The sequence below is a fragment of the Sorex fumeus genome, unplaced genomic scaffold (assembly GCF_029834395.1).
Source record: "Sorex fumeus unplaced genomic scaffold, SorFum_2.1 ptg000026l, whole genome shotgun sequence".
NCBI classification, from domain to species: domain Eukaryota; kingdom Metazoa; phylum Chordata; class Mammalia; order Eulipotyphla; family Soricidae; genus Sorex; species Sorex fumeus.
This window is the reverse complement of record NW_026606083.1, coordinates 14,629,467-14,656,114: the sequence shown is the minus strand read 5'-3', so window position 1 is coordinate 14,656,114 and position 26,648 is coordinate 14,629,467. Positions and strand designations below refer to the sequence as shown.

The following is a 26,648-nucleotide window of genomic DNA, read 5'->3' as shown; positions in this document are numbered from 1 at the left end:
TTCAGAATTGTTCAAGATAACATCCCAAAATGAGATCACTCTAGGTTTTCTTTAACGTATCAATTAAGGAAATGACCATAAATAAATTTTCAAAATAATCTACTACTTGTAGTACTGTAGCACTGTCCTCCCGTTGTTCCTCAATTTGCTCTAGTGAGCACCAATAACGTCTCCATTGTGAGACTTGTCACTGTTTTGTCATATGGAATACGCCACAGGGAGCTTGCCAGACTCTGCCGTGAGAGCGAGATACTCTTGGTCGCTTGCCAGGCTCTCCTAGAGGGGCAGAGGAATCAAACCCAGGTCATCTGCATGCAAGGCGAATGCCCTACCTGCCGTGCTATCACTCCAGCCCCACTACTTGTAATAATAATCAAATTATATTTTGTGTATAATGATTGAACAAAATAACAATGTTTGGTATAAAAAGAAGAGGTGAGGGATTACCAATCTCTTGATGTCCCTATCTGCTCTAGAGACTGGAGGCATTTTTCAAGAATTGAATTCACACATCTTAAGAGAGAAACCAGCACACTGCATGTGTAAACGATTTCTATAAGCAATAACTTACTTATAGTGTAAGCTATAAGTGTAAGCTATTGCTATCATCACTGCTGTTGTTATTGCTATTCATATTCTGTGTTGTGGCAGAAAGTCTGACTGAAACACAATTCAAACTTATCTATTTAGACATAAACAAATGGGACTACATTAAACTAAGAAGCTTCTGCACCTCAAAGGAAAACAGTGGCCAAATACAGAGAGAGCCCACAGAATGGGAAAAATACTTAGCCAATATCCATCTGATAAGGGGTAAATATCTAGGATATACAAGACCCTAATAGAATTCTACAAGAAAAAGAACCTCCAACTCCATCAAAAAATGTGGAGAAGAAATAAATAGAAAATAACTCAAAAAATAAATACAAATGGCCAAAAGGCACATGAAAAAATGTTCTACATCACTAATCATCAGGGAGATACAAATCAAAACAACAATGAGATATAATCTCACACCACAGAGACTAGCACACATCAAAAAGAACAAGAACAACCAATGCTGGCATGGATGTGGGAAGAAAAGGACTCTCACTGTTGGTGGGAATGTCGACTGGTCCAACCTCTTTGGAAAACAGTATGGGCACTCCTTAAAAACTGGAAATTGAGCTTCCATAGGACCCAGAAATACCACTTCTGGGAATATACCGTAAGGGTACAAAAAAGCACAATAGAAAAGACATCTGCACCTGTAGTTCATTGCAGCACTGTTCACAATAGCCAGAATCTGGAAACAACACAAGTGCCTGAGAACAGATGACTGGGTAAAGAAACTTTGGTACATCTACACAATGAGATACTATGCAGCTGTTAGGAAAGATGATGTCATGAAATTTGCTTATAAGTGGATCGACATGGAGAGTATCATGCTAAGTGAAATGAGTCAGAAAGAGAGGGGCATAGAATGACTGCACTCATTTGTGGGATATAAAAGATCATAATATGAGACTAACACCCAAGGACATTAGACACACGGACCAGGAAGATTGCTCCATGGTTGGAAGCTGCCTTATGAACTGGGGAAGAAGGCAGCTAGGCAGAGAAGGGATCACTAAGTCAATGATGGTTGAAGGGATCCCTCTGTATGGGAGATCTGTGCTGAAAGTAGATAAAGGACCAAACATGATGGGCTCTCATTATCTGTGTTGCAAATCATAATGCCCATTAGTAGAGAGAGAAAGTAAGAAGGAAACTTTCTGCCATAGAGGCAGTGGGAGGGATGGGGTTGGGGGGAAGATACTGGGGACATTTGTGGTGGAAAATGTGAACTGGTGGAGGGAATGGGTGTTCAATCATTGTATTGCTGAAACTCAAACATGAAAGTTTTTTGAGTGTTGTTCACTATGATTCAAAAAAAAAACCCCTTATGTATTTAGTACATCACTTAAAACAGACAGCATCACTCTCTACACTTTTTCCTCTATTGGGATTTTGAAATTTTTATAAAGGTGCAGACTAAAGAATTTTAGAAAACATCAATTAGACATACTAAATATTTTAATTTCTTCTTTATGGATTCTCTGAAATGGATCTCTGGCTACTTCTGAACTTAACTCTAACAGAAGATGCATTCATGCCAATATCACACTGGCATTTTTTTTCTTTTTCATTCTTGTGGTCCAATTTGTTTTCCAGGCAGCTCCAAAGGAAATTGGCAAAATGATCAGTGAAACAAGCCAAATTTCACTTCCTACATCTGCTTTCAGTTCTGCAAATACTAATTTTGCACATATGTAGTGATAAATCTGATTTAGGAATTGAGGATTAAACAGTATGCCCTAATATTTTTGAGGATAGAAAGAGAAGTGAAGGTGATGAAAGGGTGGTAGGTGATGTTAAGAAAGAGTTTCTAGGCACAATAGTTAGCCATGCAGATAACAAGCAACGTGATTTCTCGTCACAAATAAACATACTGTAGCCAGAAACTGTGGCCTTTGAAATCAAGAATTCCATTGAGGACTTTTGGGAGCCCAGATCCTGGTCTTATAAGTGAGACCCAGACAGAGTGCAATGGAAAGGGGGTGGAATGGTAATTTTACTTGTTGCTGAGGAAGTCAGCTCAGAACATGAGTCATTAAGCAAGTGTCTAAGTTCACCCTCCTACACTTTCACCCCACCTCTCAAGTGGGGAGCATATTCAGGTAGAAGACTGGTGTGAGTATGAAAAGTCAAGTTCAGTGTCTGGCACACAGCTGTTCAATGAACAATAGCTTTGTGATCTTAAAATAAGCTCAAAATTTTTAATCATATTTATTCCTAATATACATCATATGAAAAATTAGAGGGGGGTAATGGGGCCACACTTCATAGTGCTCAAGGGTAACTGCCAGCTCTATACTGGGGGTCATTCTGACAATATGCTTGGGGACCATAAGTACCAGGGTTCAAACACAGGCCTCTAGCATGTGTTCCTGTACATTGAGCTGCCTCTCTGGACCAAAGAATCTTATTTGAATAGCATAATTCAGGGGGTGAGGAAGAGAACTCAAGGGCTAAAGAATAAGCTTCGCCTGTATAGGTATAATACATTGTCCAAAGCCTACCAGGTGTGCTTCCTCCCAAATAAACACATCGCTGCTTTAAAGGTAGATTAAATTAATTAATTTCATTTTAGCCAGGGTTAGCCATGTAGCTCAGTAGTAGAGCACTTGACTTATATGCACAGGACTTGGCCTTTATATCCTGCCATTGCAAATGAGTAAATAAGAAATAAAAATATAACTATTCTGGGTTTTTTCATCTTAGTATCTATCACATTTCCGCCAAACCCAGTTAAATCTAGCCCCCATACTTTCTAGATTCTTCCCCAATATATCTCGTTAAACCCAAAATATAAGTATCTTCACACAAACACAAAAATTCTATTAGTCTAGCTCCTATCAGAGCTTTTCCTTATAATGTATGAGTTTCTGTAATTGAGGTAATATGGTTACAATCATGTTAAAGTTAATGCTCTTGGTGTACAAAGCTATTGCCCTGCCATCACTACCAGTACCAAAGGCCTGCCACCATTGTCCTCATGTAAAGTCTCATCTTCCTCTTTCTTCCCCACCTCTACTCTCTGCCCCCAAAACTGTGAATATCCGTACAGTAGTCAAACACCAAGGTTTTGTCATCAATGAACATTGTACATAACCTAGCACTGTTTCTTTATATTGCACATATGAGAGAGATCATCTGGTATTTGTCTGAATATTCTGACTTAGTTCAGTTAGCTTAATCCCCTCTAGTCCTTATCTTAGAGATGAATAGAATTTCCCACCATATATATATATATGTGTGTGTGTGTGTGTAAACAGCTGTTTTTTTTTTAACTTGCAACGTTGTGCATGTGGGAAAGGTGATTTAAGCTGCCAAGCCATTTTCTGGGCCCTAGTTTGTCTGTTGTTTAATCCACTCATCTGCTGTTGGATACTTTAGATTTCTGTTATTGGAAAATTATACTGCAATGAACGCAGCTGTGTGTATATCTTTCTGAGTTCATGGTACTAGAGATACATGCCTAGGAGTAGACTGACTCACTGGATCATATGGGAGGCACATTTCTAATTTTTTGACAAGTCACCATACTATTTTCCAACAAGTCTGATACAGATGATATTCCTACCAGCAGTAAAGAGGATTCCTTTGACACCACATCCCTGCCATCACTAGCTGTTTCCAGTCTTTCTGACAGATGGCAGTCCTAGCTAGAGTGGGTGAGATGAGATGTCTTTGCCGTTTGGCTTACAATTTTCTGATAACAGTGAAGATGAACACTCTTCCTTGTGCCTATTGGCCATCCATTTGTTCTCTTAGAGGAAGAATCTGTTCACCTCCTTTCCCCATTTTCTGATGGATTTGTTTCCTTTTTTGTTGTAGAGCTGTCTGCCATGCATGCTTTAAATATATCATATATATTATTCCTTTGTCAGATATGTGGTATACACATATTTTCTCCCATCCAGGATGGTGTCCTTTCATTTTCGTCCTACTTTCTTTCACAGACAATCCATGACATTTTTTGACTTTAAAGCAGGAAAGACTAACCATCTCATCGGAGAAATCATTCTCATCCAGATTTCAGTTCAAAGTTGCTGACTAAAATTCCCAAGGCTTGGAAAAGCATCCAATAAGAATCTGAGGTGAACTCAGCTTCTGAAACCCTGGAGACTTGTTTGCTCTCATGGGGGTGCCAACAATAGCACAGATTAGGGAAACATTTCCTGCAGACTAGTGTGATAACGAAGCAGGACCCGGAAATGCCTCTGGGCCCATGGTGTTTCTCTCTACTAGGAATTTGAGAAAAGTTCAAGAAGTAAGCTGGGCTCTGGCCCTGGGTTTCCAGAAAGTCAGAGGTCCAGTAAACACCAGAAAGTTATGATAATACAGCCCACAGACTTCCACTCCCCCACAAAAGACAAATAAAACCAGGTTTCATTCCATGCAGGCAAATAGGCACAAATTTCACCAAAGCCCAAATCATTCTTGTTGCTACTCCTGAATCAGCTACCCGATCTTAGTTTTGTCTCTTTCTGGACTATCTTCTCTTTGTCCTTATTTTCCTGATGAGATGTAAATGTTAGTGACTTTGATACTGCATTCCTGTGTCAAACCCATCCCTAAGCCAACACAAAGTAGAACCTTTGTGTTGAATCCCCTCTCTGGGCTGATGGCTGCACAGTCAGAAGATGGGACCTTGCTTTTGTCACTCTCTCTCATTTACGCAAGAAAATGGTGAGTTTCTGCCAACACTGGCTGAAGAACATTAAGACATATTAAACATAACGTCCAACAATTCCAATAATATATTTCATTTCAGAGAATCCATTCATGATCTAGCTCCAGAAAGAGACAAGGTGTAGAAAAATGCCTCTTACCCAGTTATGCTATGTATGTTTCCTTAGCTTGAACTTTCCACCAAAATAATAGAAAATGGAGTAACCTCACTGATTTGCTGGAGCGAGCACCAGTAACATCTCCATTTTGAGACTTGTTGTCAATGTTTTGGGCATATTGAATACGCCATGGGTAGCTTGCCAGGCTTTGCCTTTGGGGCAGAATACTCTCAGTAGCTTGCAGACTCTCCGAGAAGGACAGAGAAATCTAACCCAGGTTGGCCGTGTGCAAGGCAAATGTCCTACCCGCTTGCTACTGCTCTGGCCCAGAGTAACCTCAATTTTTAAAAATGAAACTTTGTTTTTTTTTGGGGGGGGGGACCACTGGCAGTGCTCAGCAGTTACTCCGGGCTCTGCACTTAGGCATTACTCCTGGCAGTGCAGTGCTTGGGGGTCCACATAGGATGCCCGGGATTAAACCAAGATCAGCCCTGTACAAGACAAACATCCGAAATAACACTTATTTAATAATGTGTATACTACTACTCTATTTTTTAAGCCTCCCAAAATAAAATCAGGTGCAAACAAATAAAAACAAATAACCTAAGTATGTATTTATAGTTTTGAAGGGAATGGGAGACAGACATGGAAGCCACCATTACAAAACTGCTATAGACTAAAGAGAAAGGCGGCTGGAAGTAGAGAAAATTACATCTCAACTGTATGAAATGCTGGGAATTCCAGGTACACGAAAACAAAAAGTCACCTGGAAAAGAAAGAAGGCATGAGAAGGTGAGATGCAGATGGGAAACTCTCCGCTCAAGGCCATGAAACAGGAAGAGGACAGCAATAACAGGGCAGAAGAGAGCTTCCGGATGCCAGATGAAGATGTTATATCAATTATCTGGTAGGAAACGAGGGTCCCTCGGGATGTTTTGGAACTTGCTGATCACAGGGTCTAAGTTTGTCTGTGGGGCCAGAGAGGAAGCACAGGGATTAAGACACGTGCCTTGAGGATGGCAGACCCTGATTCAATTCCCAGGACTATATCATCTCCTAAGCACCATCGGGAGTGAGTCCTGAGCACAGAGGTGAGAGTTGTCCCTGAAAACCCCTGGGTATGAAACCAAAATCCAGTAAAATAAAATAAAAATCTCAAAGATGTAGAATATGTCAATCTAAAGGCTGGCCACGCTGGAGGGGGTGATTCTGGAAGCAAGTGATTAGGAATGCCTGTTCCCCACTGAAACAGCTTTCACCCCCAGCAAGGGTCAGCTCTTTTCATTTCCCAGTTCAGTAGAATAAGCGCTTCAAAAAGCTATTTTAATTTTAAAAACACTGTGAAGGAATATTAGTGTGAACCCCAAAACCAGTCAAATCTGGGAGTAAGCAGGATGGAAGAAACAGGATTTGGGGTTCTGAGGCAGGCAGATAGGTAGCAGAGGGACCATGGCAATGGAATTTCTGAGAAGTCATAAACCCAACAGTCCCAAACTGCAAGGTTTATTTAAGTCCTCAGTCAGATAAGATCATCCTGGCACCAGTAACAGATCCAGAGAAGCCTGGAGCCCCCTCTGAGAAATGCTCCAGCTGGAACAAAGGCCAGGAAAAGAATTTCAAAGACCATCAACCACTCCCAACTCTATCTCCTTAGCAACCACCCTAGTAACGAATCCTTACCTAACTAGAAAGCCCCACATGAAGGCAGGTTGGCGAAACTCTATACAAGCCTCCTTGAACAAAGGAAAGACTTGCATATGCTGCCTAAGCCCATTGTGTTTGTGCCCACGTAGCCAAGCACATTTGGTGCCCAAGCACATGTGTCACCTGCATCACCCCTCTTGAGATGTGGACTTTTATGCTTTCATATCCAATGCTGGAATGTGCGTAAGGGCTCTCTCTATATCTGAAGAAGCCCGCATTCTCCCTTGAGCACATTACACTCTCTCCCTTGGCCTTCCCTCCTTCCTCTTCCTAAGAGCCTCCGAATAAAATCTGCCTTCACCTTACCACTCATCTATTCCTGAAATTCTTTTCTGCAAGGCAATACAAAAACCTGGCAACCCTGGATAAGGCCTACGATTGACTTTCCTTTCCTAAAAAGAGCAAATCCTTGTTCCATCCTGAGTCCAAGTCTTCCCAGCCAGACCAGGGTAGCAGAGGGTGGTCAAAAGAAAGTGACCATCTCCCTCCTCCCTGGCTCACATAAGCCACCTATGGTGGCCCACTGACTTCAGTTCTGGGGCAGAGCTCAGGTTGGTTGCCCCTGCTTCTGTGGCAGAATTTTGTTTGATCAGCTTGAACTTTTTGGTGCTAATGGAAGGCCTATGACTACCAGTGAGACCCAAATCCTTGGACTGCATGACACCTCTGTCTTATGTCCAAGACTGACAAAAGCATTCGGTTCCCTGTTGGGAAGCACCTCCATCTCTGTCACCCTGACACTACTACCAAATACCACATCTCTGACCCTGTGACCTCCGTGTTAAAAACACCTTAAGTACCCTGCCACTTGATTCAACAGAACAACCACATTCCCTGTGTCTGAAGATACTGTTAAATGCATTGACTGCAGATTGATTGATTGGCATGTATTGATAGTGCATCTTCCATTCAGAGGCCAGGTGAATCCTTTGAACCTTTATCCACTCTGGTGCTAGAGTCGCCTACCACAAAACAATGCTAACTCAAGAGATGGCACCTGTTTGCCATCCCAGCTGCCATTTTCCAGGATGCAAATGTGTTGTACCCTCTGCCCTTAGAGACTTTATTGCCATGTCCACAAGCCCTATAGCAACTCTATTATAGATATAAAACCCCATGATTTTGCTTTGCTTTTTTTTTTTCATAACATTACCTGTCAGGTATGTCTGCTCATGTATCTCTGTGATGCTCAAGAGTTCGGCATCCTGTTGTTGACAACTCCTTCTTGCCTGGTGCCAAGTTAAAGCAGATTTGGAATTTATCTGGTAGGAAAGGCTTGTCAATGGGTCTCTAAGCCATAGGTTTTCACTTCCTTCAACTGTAAAGGAAGACAAATGGGATTGGCTGAATTATGCATGAAAGAGACTTTCCATGATCATCAAACACTCCTAGAAACATTACTACCACAATCTTCTCTCTCTCTCTCGCTCTCGCTCTCGCTCTCGCTCTCTCTTCCAAATAATTTCCATGTGCCTATGAAACAGTCTTCACTCCTGAAATGGAGATTTTTTTTCTTTTTGGGTCAAACTTGGCGATGCACAGGGGTTACTCCTGGCTCTACACTCAGGAATTACTCCTGGCGATACTCAGGGGACCATATGGGATGCTGGGAATCGAACCCAGGTCAGCTGCATGCAAGGCAAATGCCCTCCCCACTGTGCTATCACTCCAGCCCCTTGAAATGGAGACTTTTTAAACATATCATTGTTTCTGAGCTTTTTACAAGTCTAAAAAAATCAAAGGGCGGCATCTTCTCCTTCTTTTTTTTGTTGTGTGTTTGGGATCAGGTTGATCAGGAAGTGAAACATACACAAAGACTAGGTAATAAAGAGACACCAGACAAACTTCCTTAATCTAGTTGAAAAAAAGGGGGTGAGGGAAAGAATAGAAATAGATGCCTTTTTTTCTGGGAGCAGAGATGTTGTAGTTTGGTGAAAGATACAGTCAGTAGAGGGGAAGATCAAGGATTCCTTCTCCAGAATTTTCTAGACCAACATCTAAGCCCTCTCACTCACAGACTGACCTTATTTAAACTGTCAATTGCAAAATCCCATTTTCTCATCTCTAAATATATTATATATAGATAGCTCCTGGCAAGGGCAAATACTGTCATATTTTTTTTCAGGTTAAAGAAAACCCTATGATTTTTAACTTAGGTTTTACTTTGCTATTTGAGGATTCCCTATATATTCTATTAGTTTCAGATATATTTTCTAAAAATACATACTTTAAAATAATCTAGAAGGTAACACTTACTTATAGATCTTTGCATATAAGATGGTAGAAAATTAGTAATCAAGTAGGTTGATTATTTAAATCATTTAGGGATCTCTCTTCTCATGAAAAGAGAAGAGGAGAAAACTATATGACATCTCAAATTTTCTGAGATATTGTCAACTTGCCAAACAACTGGGTAGTTTTCCATCAGCTCATACTCTCTGCTATCACAATTCCTTGTATCTGATAAGGAAGCTAGTAGAGACCTTTTCATATCCTTTATGATATGAAACTTGTGGAAGAGGAAGAAAAATATAATAAAATTTCAGAACACAGACATTTCAAATATGTCATAATACAATTAAGATAGTACTATAAAAATGGTTTGAATTAGAAATGTTTACATTTAATGATCATGACTAGGGACCTTCCTGGTTTAATATCCAAACTGATTCTTCTCCAGGGACATGAGATCTTCCAAATAATGAGATAGCTTTGTAGTATGTTTTAAATATTCTTAGGAACTTGGGGGTTTTATTTATAAGATAGTAGGAAATATAATATGGTTTCAGAAAAGGGATTTATTTTCTTACTAGAAATAGAAGAAAGGAACATGAGTAACAAAGAAGAAAATTCAACCTGACTTTTAAATTTTGAGTTTTCATTTTGAAATCAAGGAATTGAAATGTATTCTCAACATATGTATGGTTTTGCTGACTGTGTTCAAATTCTCAAAGTAAACCAGCATAACCAAAGTAGAATGCTAAAGTTGCTTACTATGGGGAATTGAGAGAGAGGGATATTTTCCTTTTCCTGTTTTCATGACACTTGAAAATAAGTCTAAATAGAAGGAAAGCATTACAATAAACAATGCAGAGGACAAGGAAGAAAATAGAGTGTGTTTGGGGCCTTGTTTTCCTGTATTGGCTCTGCTAGTTAAGATACATAAAATAAGATGTCCTTTCAATGGAAGATCAAGACCTAGATAGTGAGATGGATCTGAGTCATAAAAAACTTTTCAAAAAAGCATCAAGTACATGATGCTCTTAAAAATGGTCATCGGATTTTCAACATTATTTTACTTTCACATTTAAAAAAAATACACTATCTTGTTCTATATACAGCAAGTTGGTCTCAAAGACATAAAGACTAAAAGATTATTCTAGAATATACTGGGGCTTCCTCTCCAACATCTATCAAAGTTAGGGGTTTTCTCTGTGATTAGACTTGTCACTTGTATCCCATCTAATGACTTCAAATCAAGTGTTTCTTTCATAGCTGCCTTTTCAGGCTGGGATTGTCGCTCGGTTGTAGAGCACATGCCTTGTATGTGTCAGGCCTGGTGTATTCCAACACCACCAACACCAATAACAAAACAACTTCTTTGTCCATACAACCTAAATGGAATTGCTGTCATTGGAACTGGAAACCCATACCCTCAGACATTCTGGGATAGTGGGTGTAAAGGAAAAAGACATTCTTCAATCACTACAAAATAAGCATTGCTGTGTTTTAGAGTAACATCACTCCTTTTTGTCCTCAGTGGAGAAAAAAAAACTTCTAATGACACAGATCCTACCTCTAAAAGTTGGTCTGGGAGAGATGACTACATTTACTTCACCCAAGGATGGGAGAGGAGTGTCACCAGGCACACAAAGCCGTCAGGTTTCGAGAGCATTAACCCAGAATGAGGAACTGTACAGAGAAGAGACTGATAACCACTGCTGGGATTGAGAAATCAATGCACTGCAGCGGGAAATACTTCAAGGTCTAGCCATCACAAATGCTAAATGAGCATGCCTGTGAAGGACTCTGACTTTAATTTGTGGCGGCCGTTGATGCATGCTCCAGAAAGTTTCGCTCCAGGTTTATGCACTCACCCCAGACTGCCTCTCCTGGCACTTCCCTGAGCCAACGCTGTGTCCTGTGCCAGCCGTGAAAAGGGGGCTGAACAGTGGCAGAAACCAGCGCTGCTGGGATGCACAAAACCTGAAGGAACTGGAAATTAGAACTATGGGCTGAGGAGCTACCTAGCCCAGAGAGTTAGGCACTTGTCTATTTTATTTTTGTTTTATTTTGTTTTTTGCTTTTTGGGTCACACCCAGTGATGCTCAGGGGTTACTCCTGGCTCTGCACTCAGGAATTACTCCTGGTGGAGTTGGGGGACCATATGGGAGGCCGGGAATCAAACCCGGTCTGCCATGTGCAAGGCAAATGCCCTACTCATTGTACTACTGTACGCATTGCTCCAGTCCTGGCACTTGTTCTAAAACACAGTCGAACTGGGTTTGATCTCCTGTGTGTTGGATACCACACACTTCTGGCTATAGCCCCCAAACCAAAAAAAAAAAGTTCAAAAATTTTTTTAAAAATTAAGGACAGAAAGAAGTTTAGGGAGCAAGAGCGAGGAGCTGGCAGGAGAAAGAGGACAAGAAAAACAAAGAACTCTTGTTTTTCTTTCTTCAATTCCCACCCAACCACCCAGCACAAATGTTCTCCACCCCAGAGCTGCTGTACTTTATACCTTTTTTATAACTGTTATAGGATCTCGAGCATGGAAAGAATAAGGGCTCTTAGATTCTGGCACTTTCCCATCCAACATTATGAAGCAATGCCACTCATTTTGCATTATTGCAATCACAATTAAAATATTCTGTAAAAAATATTGTTTGGGCTGAAGAGAGTGCCCAATGGGCTAAACATGCGCTTTGCACACAGTGTTCAATCACTGGCACCACATGGTCCTCTGAGGACTGCCAGGAACAAACCCCAAGCAGAGAGGCAGGCAAAGGCTCTGAGCACCCATGAGGTGTGACCCAAACACCTTCCCCCACCCAAAGAAAGTGAAAATTGTAAAAACCCTCCAAACATGGAAAGAATCCAATTCCATTGATTTGTAGGAGTGCAAAATGAAGTGACAGATAAACAGAAGAGTGTCATGACTATCATTTCCACAATAAGAAGCCCTCTGCAATGTCACAAAATTGAGTCACCCTTCTACCTCTCTGCCCATCAAACTACATGGTTGGGATGTCACTGAAATACTATTTTCGATCTAAAGTTGAAATGGTCGTTGGGGGCTGAGGAATGACAGGTCTACTTCTGGGCCTGAGTATACTGAAGCATTTCTAGTACAAGGTGTCTCGTAGTCTTAGAAAATAGTTATTGAAAAGTAGTTGATGGAAACAATGGCATTATCTACTGCCTCTGAGGACCGGTAGAGATGTCTGGTCACTTCATCAGTCCCCATGAGCCACGTTCTCCATTCTAAAGAGAGACAATGACATGTGAAGAGCAGCTTTCAATGAGGTACAAGATAATGTGAAAGAAGTTCAGGGAGAAATAAAACCTTCTAGGGGCAGAGAGAGAGAGAAAGAGAGAGAGAGAGAGAACAGGGGTTATAGTCTCTTGTGGCCCACGTGATTTAACCTGGGTTGCCACCTACGAGTGGACCCTGAGTAAGGCTGGGTGTAAGCCAACTTTCTCTACCGCCTGAAAAAGACAGGACGAAAGAAAAAGGGCTAGAGAGATGGTACAGTGGCAGGGCGCATGCCTTGCACTTGGCCAACCCGGGTTTGATCCGGAGCACCCCATATTATCCCCCAGAGCACTGCCAGGAGTAGGCCCTGGGCAAAGAAGGGTGTGCTCGAGCACATTTTAGCTAAGTGCAAAGTCTCATCCTAACGGTACCGTACTTAAACACACCAACATGTTCACAGTGACAGCCTTACTTACACTTCAAGGGGCAATATCCAAAGAGCTTGTCCGTGTCGTAATCTGCCGTGGTCCCACACCAGAGCCAGCCGTCCGATCGACCCGCACTTGTGCAGTCTCCGTACCACTTGTTCTCGAACTTGAACGGAAAGGTGCACGTGGCCCCGTTGGCGTTGCCCAGCAGCGTGTACATGGCTGGAAGACACAGGAGGGAGAGCGCTCAGAGCGTGTGTGATGGGCACTGCCCACCAGCAGCCTCAGGCTCTCCCGCATCCCCGCATCCCTCGAGATACAACAGAGCTACACTGGGGATGCCACAAGTTTACGACCCCATCAAGAAGCCCAACTTGTGGGAAAACACCAGCCAGTCTGCAAACTCTCCACGCGGCGGCAAGCAGTGAGGCTTTAGAATGACCCACTGCCTCCCCACCCTTTCTGCCCAGCCAGCAATGAGCACCTCCGCCCTTCTGGACCAAAGGGGGCCCTTCCCTTCTGTGCATTTGTCGTCTGCAGTGAGAGAAGCCCCGATTAGGCATGCGCAGAACCTGGTCTACACAGGTTCCAGAAACCGCTTCTTGAACCACTCTTTCTTGTTCCCAAAAGGACTTAACAGTCACAGGTCAGATGTGCCTGCAATCCAACTGGGAAAGCTAGAAACCTCCCCCCATGCTTCCTTCTTGTAGTAAGTTAGGACGCTCTCTCCTTGGCGGCCCTCCGGTTTCAGACGCAAGCCCCCTCTCTCCAAGTCCCTTCTCTGCTACCTCGGTTGCGTCTGATGTGAGATCTACACCCGCATTATGTTCCATAAATGACTCAGGATAAAGTCTTCCTGAGCTCTCTCGGTCACTCTTCAATTCCTCCTCTCCCATCCTCCGACTAGGGAAGGAAAGAGGCAAATGAATCACCTTACAGAGAGCTAAGCTCCTAGGATCGGCTGCTCCACCAGGTTCCAGCCATCCTTGAAGCTGCAGTAATTTTGGAAACCAATGATCTCCTGTCCCGGAAGGCAGAGATTCCTCTAACACCATAACCCAGGGGCCCAACCTGCAGTTGGGCTGGCAGTTCCCCATCTGACTCAAGATGGCTTTGTGATAGATTTTAAGTTCCTTTGTGTTTTAAGTTCCTTTGTTCCTTTGTTTGGTTTATCCACCAGGGAAGGAAACTTTGTCTATGGAAAAACTAGATATTCTGATTTTATTTAACCTTGACAGTCTTATGTAAAGAGCCACATGAAAAGAATGGCAAGGTTTCATTATAGATTATCTGAACATGTAACAAAAAGGGGGAGGTGTTGTCCATAGATAACTTCTCCAGTAATAACTTAAAAACAAAAAAAAAGCAGTTGATTAAATTCACTTATCACTGGAGGTTACTGAAGAGACAGTACAGCAGTTAAGGCACTTGCCTTGCACTTGGCTGACCAGATTTCAATCTCATGAACCCCAGCTGGACTCTGATCTGCCAGGAGTGATGCCTGAGTATAGAACCAGGCTAAGTCCTGAGAACTGCAAGGTGTGTCCCCCAAACCCTCCAAATTAAAAATAAATAAATTCACTTATCATCCCAATAGAATCATGTTAGATGGGAGATTTGGAATCTAAAACTAAAGTGGATGCTGTTTCTAGAAGTTGTAACCCATGATTTAAAATTTATAACAAAAATAAACATTCATTTAGTCCCATAAATTCAAATGGTCTTTCATTTCAGATTTTTTGCCAATCTTATTCCTTCTCATGTTCTCGGGAAATGCAGGATAATCCAAAACAAAGGCAATCAATGGTTTAGTACAAGAAAAACAAGAATAAGTTATTTCCTTGAATCAGTTTCCAACAAAGAAGCTGAGAAGACTTTGACGGGAAACCAAAACTGTGCTGTTTCTTACCTTCATAACCTCGGGAGCATAAATCATCCGTGGTCCCATATATCTTCCATCTGCTCCATAAACCTGAGCCCTTGTACAGCATAATATTCTTCTCTTGTCTATTGCCATAGTTAAAATACAACTCTTCTCCCTTGATCCCAAAGAGGGTATCATTTTTGCACTCCCACTTCTGGAGTTCACTGCTGGAATCACAGGCATACAAGGTGATAGCGACCCAATCCGTTTTTGAGGGCACGCCCAAGCAGGACTTAAAGGCGACGCTCATCAGCTGGGACTCAGACACCCATCGGAACTTCTGGGCTTCACTCTCCTGGTTGCAGACGGCAGTATGGATGGCTGCGGGGCCTACAGCTTCCACACAGCGCTTGTGATCTTCATTGTAGATTAGAAAGTGCCTGGTGTCTGTTGGAAAGAAAGGATGGTCGAGTGAATGCATGGGCCACTCTTTCTTGTTCCCAAAGGATTTAACGGTCACAGGTCAAGGGAAGGATGTGACCCAGCCCTGGACCAGTTCAGCTCCCTCCAGAGGATTCTTGGATCTGGAGAAAATTTTTGCAATCTCTTTATTACCATCTCCTTTTCAGAGTTGTTACAAGTTCTTGCCTACCTTTTTTTTTTTTTTAATTAGTGAAACACCATGAGGTACAGTTGTAGATTTACAATTTTTTGTGCTTGGGTTTGATTATACAATGATCAGATACCCATCCCTCCACCAGTGCCCATTTTCCACCACCATGGATAATATCCCCCCACCCCCACCCCTCCATCCCCCCCTGCCTCTGTGGCAGGGCAATCCCCTGTGTTCTCTCTCTCCTTTTGGGTGTTGTGGTCTGCAAAAGAGGCATTGAGTGGCAAACATGTTCAGTCCATAGTCCACTTTCGACATTCATCTCCCCTCCTGGGAGGATCCTCCAAACACCCTTTATTTGGTGTTCCCTTCTCTATCTGAGCTGCCCTTTCCTCTAGAATGCCCGACTGGCCACTAAGCTATGGAGTAATCCTCCTGGTGCTGATCTCAGCTATTCTTGGGTATTAATCTCATATTTTGTTACTTTATGTCCCCCAGATGAATGCAATCTTTCTATGTCTATCCCTCTCTTTCTGACTCATTTTGCTTAGCATGATACTTTCCATGTTGTACCACTTGTATGTAAATTTCATGACTTCATCTTTTCTAAGAGCTACATAATACTCCCTTGTGTAGATGTACCAAAGTTTCTTTAACCAGTCATCTGTTCTTGAGTTCTTGCCTACCTTTATCTCACACTCTGCTGTGGTTAATTTTACTCTAGAGGTAATGCATTTGAAGGGGAAACATCCCATCCTCTCTTTCTATTAATGGTGTTACCATCTACCCAAAATCATAAGCCAAAAACTTGACTATCCAATTTGGAATTCCAGCTTTCCCCCACTTAGGTAGGATAAGAGCAGAATCAGTTGGATTACCCTAAAATATACTATGATAGCCAGTTTTATGTGATCTGGACAGGTCACTTAACCAGCTATTTGGTCAGTCACCAGTCTAAGAGTGGCTATAAGGTTTTTGTTAATAGTAAGAATAATATTAAAGGGGCCAAAGAGATAGTACAGCAGGTAGGACACTTCCCTTGCATGCTGCCGACCCAGGTTCCATCCCAGCATTCTTTATAATCCCCTGAGCACCACCAGGAGTAATTCCTGAGAGCAGAGCCAGGAAAAATCCCTGAGCATCATTGGATGTGGTTCCCAAATAAACAAACAAACTAGAATAACTTTTAAGTCAGAAGACTTCAAGTAAAGACTATTACCCTACATAACAAGGGTGGGACACATCCCGTTAATTGAAGGTCTTCAATAGAAAAAACAGAGTGAAGCCCTTAGGTGCCTTTCTGACTTTAGCTAAAATAGCAACTGTTTTTGGGTGCCCAGCCTGCCATCTCACTCTGTAGACCGTAGACTTGCTGGCTTCACAACTTCATGAAGCAATTCCTAAAAATAAATCTGTGTATGTGGATAAATAGGCACAAAGAAGAGTAGAGGATACCCTAGAGCTTGAGATAGTTAACACACACACACACACACACACACACACACACATATACACACACACAATCATAATGTCCTAATTCATTCTTTTCTCTCCATTTTCACTGCCACCAGTGTAAGCCATGCCACGTGGGCCTTGCTCTGTTCTTACTCTCCTTGAAATGAAATAATCAAAGTCAAAAAGGATTGATTTCCCAATTTCTAGGAGGAGATGGGTCTCCCTTTCCAGACTCCAAATAGCAAAAGCCAAATTCAGTGGCCTGTTTCAATCACGAAGGAGTAATTTCCTTCTATTTCTGCAATCTCTTACTGCAGGCACTTGGTTGGAAATTTTTTGATACCTGAATCTCACACTCTGCCATAATTAAATTGAAGTAGAAACGTCAGAGGTCAAAGTACATTTGGGGAGGAAGTCATAAATTTCAATCTAGTATCCCAGAGTAAAAGTAACGGGAGGGGCTGTAGAGATAATGTAGCAAGTGGGGTGCTTACCTTACACACAGATTTTCAGCAACATGGGTAGTCCCCCAAGCTTCTCTGAGTATGATCCCTGAGCATAAACCCTGTACACTGCCAGCAAGGAGTGGGGGCACAAAACCAAACCAAAACAGGAAACAAAATATCCAGCAACAGAGGCATCAAGCACATTTAAAGCCTTTCAATGATTCCATAGCAAGGAATTCAGTGTCTAACCTGTATGTAATCTCCATGTATCAAGTTGGGTATCACATTCTGATTAAAGGCCTTCTCTGTTGTGAGATAGTTTCATTTTTCTTCTCCCTTTCTGGAGATGTTTTCTAGGTTGGAAGGAGGGTTTCCAGGGTTGTTGGGTTTTTTGTTTGTTGGGGTTTTCTTTGTTATGTTGTCTTTAGCTGTACCTGGCTATGTTCAGGACTTACTCCTGCCTGGATGCCTAGGGATCACTCCCAACAGTGTCTGCAGGACTGACCTTAGCAGTGCCAGAGATCAAACGTGGGTCAGCCATTTGAAAGACAATCACTCTATCCACTTGATTATCTCTCCTGTCCCAGAAGTTTTGGCTTTGACGACTACTGATGCAGACTGCCCCTCCCCACCCCCCAACATGTAACTACCCACATTCACCTCCCAGTCTACTAGAGGGCCAGGACCCAGCACATCCCCTTCTGCACTCACCTGCTGGTACTCCCCATGCTCCAGCCGCAGCCCTTTCTGTTCCTCTAACACTTCCTCCTGGCTTCCTCCCTCTAAGCTCAGGTTTGGGTTTTGGGATAGTTTATTTTTGGCTTTTTGAGTCACACCCAGTGATGTTCAGTGCTTACTATCCTCAGGGAACCCTATGGGATGCCAGAGATCAAACCTGAGGTTCTGAGAAGCATAGCCTGAGTTCTAGCCCCTTGAGCCATCCCCTGTTTTCTGAAGGTCTATTTTTACCTACAGGCAGTTTACTCATGTTGGCACTTACGAAAGGACTGCTTGGAAATGCTGCTATTTCAATCCAAACTTATCTCGTCTCGTTTCCTTTATTTATCTTTGACATGGGCAAGCAGCGCAAATTTGATATTGCCTTTGCTGGACAATGGAGGGAAATGTAAAATTATCACTGTAGGGCTCGACATTCATCCATCATTCCTCTCCTCCACCAAGCAGCTGGACACGAAGCCGCTCTTGCCACTGTTCCTACGCCGTGTCTTTCATTTTGATCACCCTCTTTCCTCTGAAAGTAAGCCAGTGCTTTAACTGAAAGGTTGCTTGTGGTATTCTGCTACAATTAAACACACTTTTTAAACTGTTGTTTGCTTATTTGTTTGGGGGGCATCCCCAGCTACATTCGGGGCTTGCTGCTGGTTCTGTGCTCTAAGATCATTTTTGGCCATGATCAGGGACCTTATGCTGAACTGAGCATCAAACAGGGTTAGTCACCCACATGGCATCACTCACCTTAACCCCTGTACTTTCTCTCTGGCCCCGAATCAATGTTTTATCTGAGTAAATGCTCCTGGTTTCGATGTATAAATGCTCCTGAGTTTTGGTCTATACTAGTTATACTACTGTAATGAAGTATTGTGGAATAAATGAAAGTTGGAGAGCAATATTCATTGCTGTGCAACTTCATGTAAGCTGTCCAACGTGTTCCTCTTGGCTGTGCTTGTTAAGATTTACATGACAACTGGTTGGGGAGATGAGGAAATGCACCTTTGCTTTATCTTACTAACCTCACCTTTATCTTCAGCACAATTATCTGTGAACACCTGTTATGTGCCATAACCATGGGAGGGGCCATACAAAGACAATCCAGAAGCAAGTTCCCTGCTTCTGATCTCACACTCTGCCTGGGTAAATTCATGACAGAGAGGCCAAAGTTCATAGTACATCTGGGAAAGGAGTCATTAGTGCCAGATCAGAAATGACTGAGGACTAAATAGCTAATAACATGGACGTGAAGTTTCTTCCAAGCATTTCTAATGGCTTACAATGAGTCCCTGACACTGAGCAAGGAATAAAACGTCCAAACTTACTAAATCTGGGTTATTAATGGTGATTTCTGACAGACACAACTACTACATAGTTGGACTTTGCCTACAATGAAAACTAAAGTGCAGATATGAAAACATAAGAGAACAGTTGTGTAAGACCCAGAAGCTAGGGGAAACGAGAGTGTACTCTGTCGCAGGTCCTGCCACAATCCATGTATTTCTCCTTGCCTGTGTCTTTCAATGTTTGTTGGAACCACCTCCAAACACCCACCTCATGGGGCGTGGGTCCTGGTCTGGTCAACAGAGCTTCCCACTAATCATTCACCATAAAGACTCCAAGGGCCAGTTAGTTGTCACATCCTAGAGTAGCCCTTCACCAATTACCATTGAGAATAGGAGAGGCAACACCCAGATCCCTCTCTCCTTGGCTGGAGACCGGCCTCTGCAGCACTTGTCTACTCGGCCACACTCTGCAGAGGGTCCCGAGGAGGTGCTGCAGTTATCCAAGTCATCTACTCAGTTCCAGCACCTCCACGCCCTCCCTGCATGCCACCTCCTCTTTCCGCTTCACCACCCCACTCCTCCAATGCTCCTGGAGTCACTAGCCAAGTCATCTACTTTGTTAGAGGTCTGCTACTCCAGCAGCCAAAACCAAGGAATCGGCCTGAAAACCTCAGGCCCTGAAAGTAAAGCCCTTGCCACAGTGTAAGATTTATGTACCCACCCCCCCCAGGGCCATAGAGACAGGACAGTGGGTAAGGTGCTTGCTTTGAAGGCCACCAGCCCAGGTTCAATCCCTGTCATCCCATATTATCCCCCAAGCACTGCCAGGAATGACCTGAGCACAGAGTCAGGAGTTACCTCGGAGCATCACCAGGTATAGCTCAAACACAAAATAAATAAAGAAAAGATTTGTGTCCCCAAAGAACTGAAAAACCAATATTTAACATGAACCGAGTAAATAAAAAACAAAAGAAAAAAAATCATGACCACACACTGGGGGCTGAAGACCTGATGACCAAGAATCTAGAAATTGTCATAGTGAGTGATATTGAAGAAATGAGGAAAGAGAAAATGGAGTTAGTATTGTATGGTTCATATTGATCATTCACTCATCAAATGTTTAGAGACTCTGATCTTCCCTCTTTGCATTTGGCCTGTAGTGAAGATACCAATGTGAATGCAATGGGGATTGTGACCTCAAAGACAAAATGAACTTCAGGAGCAAGAAACTCATAACCCTCCTCCTGCCTTCCTCCCTAAAGCAATGACACTCTAGGTCCAGGGATATGACTTAATGGCGAAGTGCAAGACTTGCATGTGTGAGGCCCTGGTTTGATCCCCGGAGCTACAAAATTCAAAAAGGTTAGAGTCTAGACAATGCTCTGTGCTAGCTACATTCACTACTGTTTCAGCAGTGCCTTTGGCTCTGCTGCTCTTTTACCTGCATCCCTTCTGCTCCTGTCTCTTTCTTTCCTGTTCCTTCCTTTCTCTCCTAGTTCTTTATCAAAATGCCCCCCTGTCCCCAATTTTAGGACAAACAAAACCCCCATCAATAGGAAGTTAACACTTCTTACTTGCACTGATAGTCATGCTAATTAGTTAGGTGATTTTTAAAAAAAATTAAGTCAACCAGATCCCCAGTCAGTGAGAGCTCTGAAATTTGGTTACCAGGTGATCAGACCCCAGTACTTCTGGCTGGTGACCTGAAAGAAGTTCTTAAATTCTTGTACTTCTGAGTCTCCATCTGAAAAATGCAGGGGGGTGAGTCACAAGGCCTGCTGGTCCCCATGAGACCATATAAATAAGATCCTCTAAATCAGGTCCACTCCAATATTTTCCACTCATGACCTCTTCTTGCCTGAGAAATTTTACATAACCCCAGATATTGAGGTATATAAAATAGATACACAAATCTAACACCTACTGATAACAAAGCATAAATAAATTTATTTTAAAGCAAATTTCTTTAAAGCTGAGTGACACACAATTTAAGAAGGTAAGTAAACTCTCAACAAAATGCTAGTATCACTCGTAATATGTAGAAACTGCCTGATACATGTTTGTCACTATTATCAGTTGCTTGAACAAGCTGTACTTGAAGTCAATGTAAAATCCTTTGGGACAGATGACACTGGAGCAAACAGAGTTCTAGCGTGACCCAAAGGGAGGAACCAAAGAACACAGATAATAAAGACACCAGAATTTAGCTTCAGGGCACAGGTGATGTGAACAGAGATAAACATATTGGCATCAGCAAAATTGCAATCAATTCCTGAGTCCACTATTACTAGTTGGATTGTCTTTGCTAAATCAATTATATTGCCTCAACTTCCTCCTCTGTAAGACAAAGATACTATGACAGAGTTGTCACAAATGTCTAAATAAAAGAATTGATGCATTTCACTCTACCGAGAGTAAATGCTCTTATTCTTCTTCCCCTTAACGTAGGTGAAAAGTCTTAACAATTGATGCCAAGAGTCTGAGTCCCTCTGTAACATACAGTTGTTTTGAACCACATTAATGTCTTTCCTGATCAACACACTCCAGTTGATAATTTATGTACTTGTTTTGGTGCCAAACTAACAAACCCAGCAATGCTCAGGGGTTACTCTTGGCTCTGCACTCATAAATTACTCCTATAAGTGCTCAAGGGACCATATGGGATGCCAAGGATGAAACCCAGATCAATTGAGTGCAAGGCAAATGTACACACTGTACTATCATTTCAGTCCCTCAGCTGATAAATTTTATCTCCTTCTTAGCCTCAGAGCCAAAAGACTATGGTCAAGAATTAATTCTAATCCTCACTGGCTGGGTGATTTTGAGGTCAGTTTTCTCATATGGTAAAAGGTAAATGGTTACATCTATCCATCTTATCACAGAGTTCCTGCAAGGACTGAGTGTGATTAATTAATATGATGAAAGATCTGGAAATGCTCTGTACCCTTGCAATGGACAAAATTTGTCTTAGAATACTTGCTGTCTCTTACTTCGCTTTCAATTCTTTTTAAAGTAAACTGATGATTGCCTTTTATTCTCACTTTTTTTCCCACCAACTTTTTTCTAGTTTCGTCTACGATCAACCTAATATTATGATTTTCTTCATTCACTCAAGCCTGCCAGTAACCCAAGGCAAGATGGCACCACCAACCTTATTTTAACATCAAGTGTTTTGCTTTTTGGGGGGTAAGTTGTTTTGGTGTAGTTTGAGGGGGTCATACCTACCAGTGCTTAGGGCTTACTCCTGACTCTGATTGATAGTGCTCATAAAATTAGAGAAAATGCCAAGGAAAACCTTAAATAGATGGAGACTAAGCTACAGGCTGTGAAATAATCACTGGGTCAGTGAGGAAACCAACCAGGCCATTTTAAAATTGGTTGGAAAGAAACAAAAATGAAGACATGAGCTATTAGAACATACAGGACTCAGAAAAACAGCAGTATGAAGAGAAGCATATAGCAATATAGTCTAACATCAGGAAATAAGAAAAACCTCTAATTTAACCTCACAAGTAACGGAAGTAGAAAAAGAAGAACAAATAAAATCTAAAGGTAGTACAAGGAAGTAAAAATGAAAGTTTTAGTGGAATAAATAAAACTCAAAATTACAATACAAAAGGTCAATGAAACCAAGAACTGGTTCTTAGAAACATTTTTTTAAATGACAAACATTTAGCTCGACTCATGAAGGGAAAAAAATATAGACTCCTCTAAGAAGTAAGTTCAGGTAGGAAAGGGGAGAAGTTACACATGTATCACATAAATACAAAGGGTCAAAAGAGACTACTAAAAACATGTTTATATCTCAAGTTTATACCTCAAAGGAAAAAAACTAGAAGAAAGAGCATTCATAGATTCACACAACTTCTAAGACTCTATCAGGAGGAAATTTAAAAACCTAAATAGATCAATTATAAGCAGGGAAAATGAAACAGATTTAGATACCAAAACTCTTGGAATAGAAAGAGCATAACAGTTGGAGGATATGCTTTACATGCAGGAAGTCCAGATTTAATTCCCAGCACCACATGGTTCCCTGAGCACCTCCAGGAGTAACCCCAAGCACTGATCCAAAGATAGAACAAACACCACTAAAATTACACAAAAGGCCCCAAATAGCCAAAACAATTCTGAGGCAAAAGAATGGAGAAATCTTGTGTCCTGAATCCAACTACACCACAAAGCTACAGCAACCAAAAGAGTGTGGTACTAAAATAGAAATTTTTGTTATGCTATTGATGATTGTAAAATTACAGAATCACAGATGAATCGCTAAAGAAGCCACAGTGCCTACACACAGTGGGATATTATGCAGTTGTTAGAAAAGAGGAAATTGTGCCTTTTACTACAGCATGGATGGAACTGGAAGAGATCAGACTAAACAAAACAGATCAAGGAGAAAAAGCAAATACTGGATCATCTCACTTGTGTGTGATACATAAAGAAATACAGTAAGGGAACAGGCCAAGTCAAACAAAAACAAACCTTTGGACTCTGTCCACAGAACTGACACTAGTAAAGACAGGAGGGGTCCAAGGTACACTGGTGAAGGAACTTTTGTATTTGGGTAGTAAGCATAGTGTGGTTACATACATATTGAGGAGGTATAGAGTGGTATCCCCTAAAAATATACAGTCCAGGGTCCAGAGCGATAGTACAGTGGGCAGGGCACTTGCCTTTGCACACAGATGACCCAGGATCAATCCCTGGCATCCCATATGGTCCTCCGAGCACTATCAGCAGTAATTCCTGAGTGCAGAGCTAGGAGTAACCCCTGAGTATTGCCCCAGGTGTGACTCAAAAAGCCAAATATATATATATATATATATATATATATATATATATATATATATAACCAAATAACTCTGCTCACATGTGAGGTCATCTACCAAGAAGTAAAATAAAAATGATAAGGGATCAAGAGAGATAATACAATGGGTAGGGCATTTTCCTTGCATGCAGCTGACTCAGGTCCAATTCCTAACACCCATTATGGTTCCGAGCATCATCTTAAGTGATCTCTGAGCACAGAGTCAGGAGTACCCCTGAGCACAAATGACCCAGATACTCCTCCTCCCCCAAAGGATGATATGCTGGCACAATTCAAAGAAAAGAATCTAGAAAACAAACAAACAAAAAAATCTAAACTGTGTCCCTGACCCAGGCTTCTCTCTTTTAAATAGATGGATTCAGTCCCTCGCTGCCTCACTCATCTCTAGGCCTATCAAGAGGAAACGATTCATCAGAGAGAAGCTTCCTGCTGTCTCCAGAAGGGAAGAGTTTCTAAGCAAGCTGCGCAGCACATTCTGCAGGAAGCAAGAGGGTCGGGTTGAAAGAAACAGGGGTCTGCTTGGGGCTGCCCCAGCCGAAGCCCCTGGTCTCAGCAGGCCCATCCCTTGGCACGGAGTCGGTCCCTGACAGCTGCCAGTGTCAAACCTGGCACATCTCCAACTTCGCATTTTTAAAATTGTTGGGAGAAAAAAAAAAAAAAAAACCTAAAGAAATAAAAAGTATCTTTTTTCTTTTCTTTTTTTCTTTTTTTTTGGGGGGGGGGGGTTTCACATCCAGCGATGCACATGGGTTACTCTTGGCTCTGCACTCAGGAATTACTCCTGGCAGTGCTCGGGGGATAATATGGGATGCTGAGAATTGAGCCCGGATTGGCCACATGCAAGGCAAACGCACTACACATTGTGCTGTCGCTCCAGCCACCAAATTTTTTTTTAATTTTGAAGAAAAGGAAAAAATGGGAGAAATTTAAATAAATAATATTGCATCTGAACATATTTCAAGACCTTTTAAATGGATTCATGTTGAGAACAATATTTTGGATATATTCAGCTAAATACCCTATGTCCATTAAATCCATGTATCCAAACCTTTTAATTTTGTTTTTGTTTTTGTTTTTGCTTTTTGGGTCATACCCGGCAATGCACAGGGGTTACTCCTGGCTTTGCGCTCAGGAATTACTCCTGGCAGTGCTCAGGGGACCATATGGGATGCTGGGAATTGAACCCGGGTCAGCAGCATGCAAGGCAAATGCCCTACCCGCTGTGCTATTGCTCCAGTCCCAAACCTTTTCATTTTTATTATTTATTTATTTATTTATTTGCTCGAGCGGGCCCAGTAACGTCTCCATTGGAGACTTTGTTGTTACTGTGTCTGGCATATCGAATACTCTCGATAGCTTGCCGGGCTCTCCAAGAGGGGCGGAGGCTGGAGCGATAGCACAGCAGGTAGGGCGTCTGCCTTGCACGCAGCCAACATGGCCGACCCGAGTTCGATTCCTCCGCCCCTCTCGGAGAGCCCGGCAAGCTACCGAGAGTATTCGATATGCCAGACACAGTAACAACAAAGTCTCCAATGGAGACGTTACTGGGCCCGCTCGAGCAAATCGACGATCAACAGGAGGGCCTTTACTTACTTACTTACTTATTTATTTATTTATTTATTTATTCAGAGTCCAGCTTCACAGCAGCCCCTGAATTGTTCATTTAGCTGTCTGTTCCAAGAAGCTGAGTGAGAGGCAGGGACCTGGCTCCAAGTCCCCTAGTCTAGTGGAGACAATGTAACTTTCCAGGATTTTCACTGGATTTAGGTTGTTTTTTTTTTGGGGGGGGGGGGGAGGTCACACCCGGTGATGCACAGGGGTTACTCCTGGCTCTGTACTCAGGAATTACCCCTGGCGGTGCTCAGGGGACCATGTGGGATGCAGAGGACAACCGGGTTTGGGGGTGGTGGGGGGAAGGATCCCGGCCAGGCAGCACCTGTGCTTGGGGGAGCAAACAGGGGGATTCCCTTGGAGCTGGGAGCACTGACTCTCCTGCATGGTCCCTCAAGTGCTGTAAGGCATTGACTGGGTCCCCAAGAAAGGCCTCCCGAGCCAGACAGCTGCCACCTCAGCATCCACTCACCCATCAGCTGCTCGGCCACCGGGAGGAGAGGGAGGAAGAGCAGGAGTAGGGACAGCGGCATGGCCCACGGCTGGTCCTTTCTTCAGCCACAGATGGAGAGCTGGGAGAGAAGAACCCCAAGCAGGCGGGGCGGGTCCCCACCACTGGCACTCCCAGCTCAGAGCTGCCCGCTGAGAAGAGGCATGGGGGAAGCGCTCCCTTTTAAAAGGCTTCTGAAATTAGGGAAAAGCGGCCGCTTGAGAGATATCCTGTCACATGAGGGTGCTTGGAAAAAACAGGAATTCAAAGTTACAACTTTGCTTTGTAAGCGAACTTGCGGAGGAGAAGCAGAGACATAGGGGAAGAGGACGCGTGCAGA

General features: G+C 42.5%; 1 protein-coding gene across 2 annotated transcripts in view; it reads right to left on the bottom strand.

The window, feature by feature from the left end:
- Nucleotides 1-26,428, bottom strand: part of MRC1 (mannose receptor C-type 1) — an 88,779-nt gene extending 62,351 nt beyond the window's left edge. For both annotated transcript variants that reach the window (XM_056114537.1, XM_056114538.1), the window contains exons 1-4: nt 26,291-26,428; nt 14,893-15,294; nt 13,032-13,205; nt 8,233-8,397 (exon numbers count right to left, since the gene is read on the bottom strand). In XM_056114537.1, coding sequence (XP_055970512.1) covers nt 8,233-8,397; nt 13,032-13,205; nt 14,893-15,294; nt 26,291-26,351 — 802 coding nt within the window. In that variant the 5' untranslated portion in view covers nt 26,352-26,428. The remainder of the gene's footprint in view (nt 1-8,232; nt 8,398-13,031; nt 13,206-14,892; nt 15,295-26,290) is intronic.
- Between the last annotated feature and the right edge of the window lie 220 nt (nt 26,429-26,648).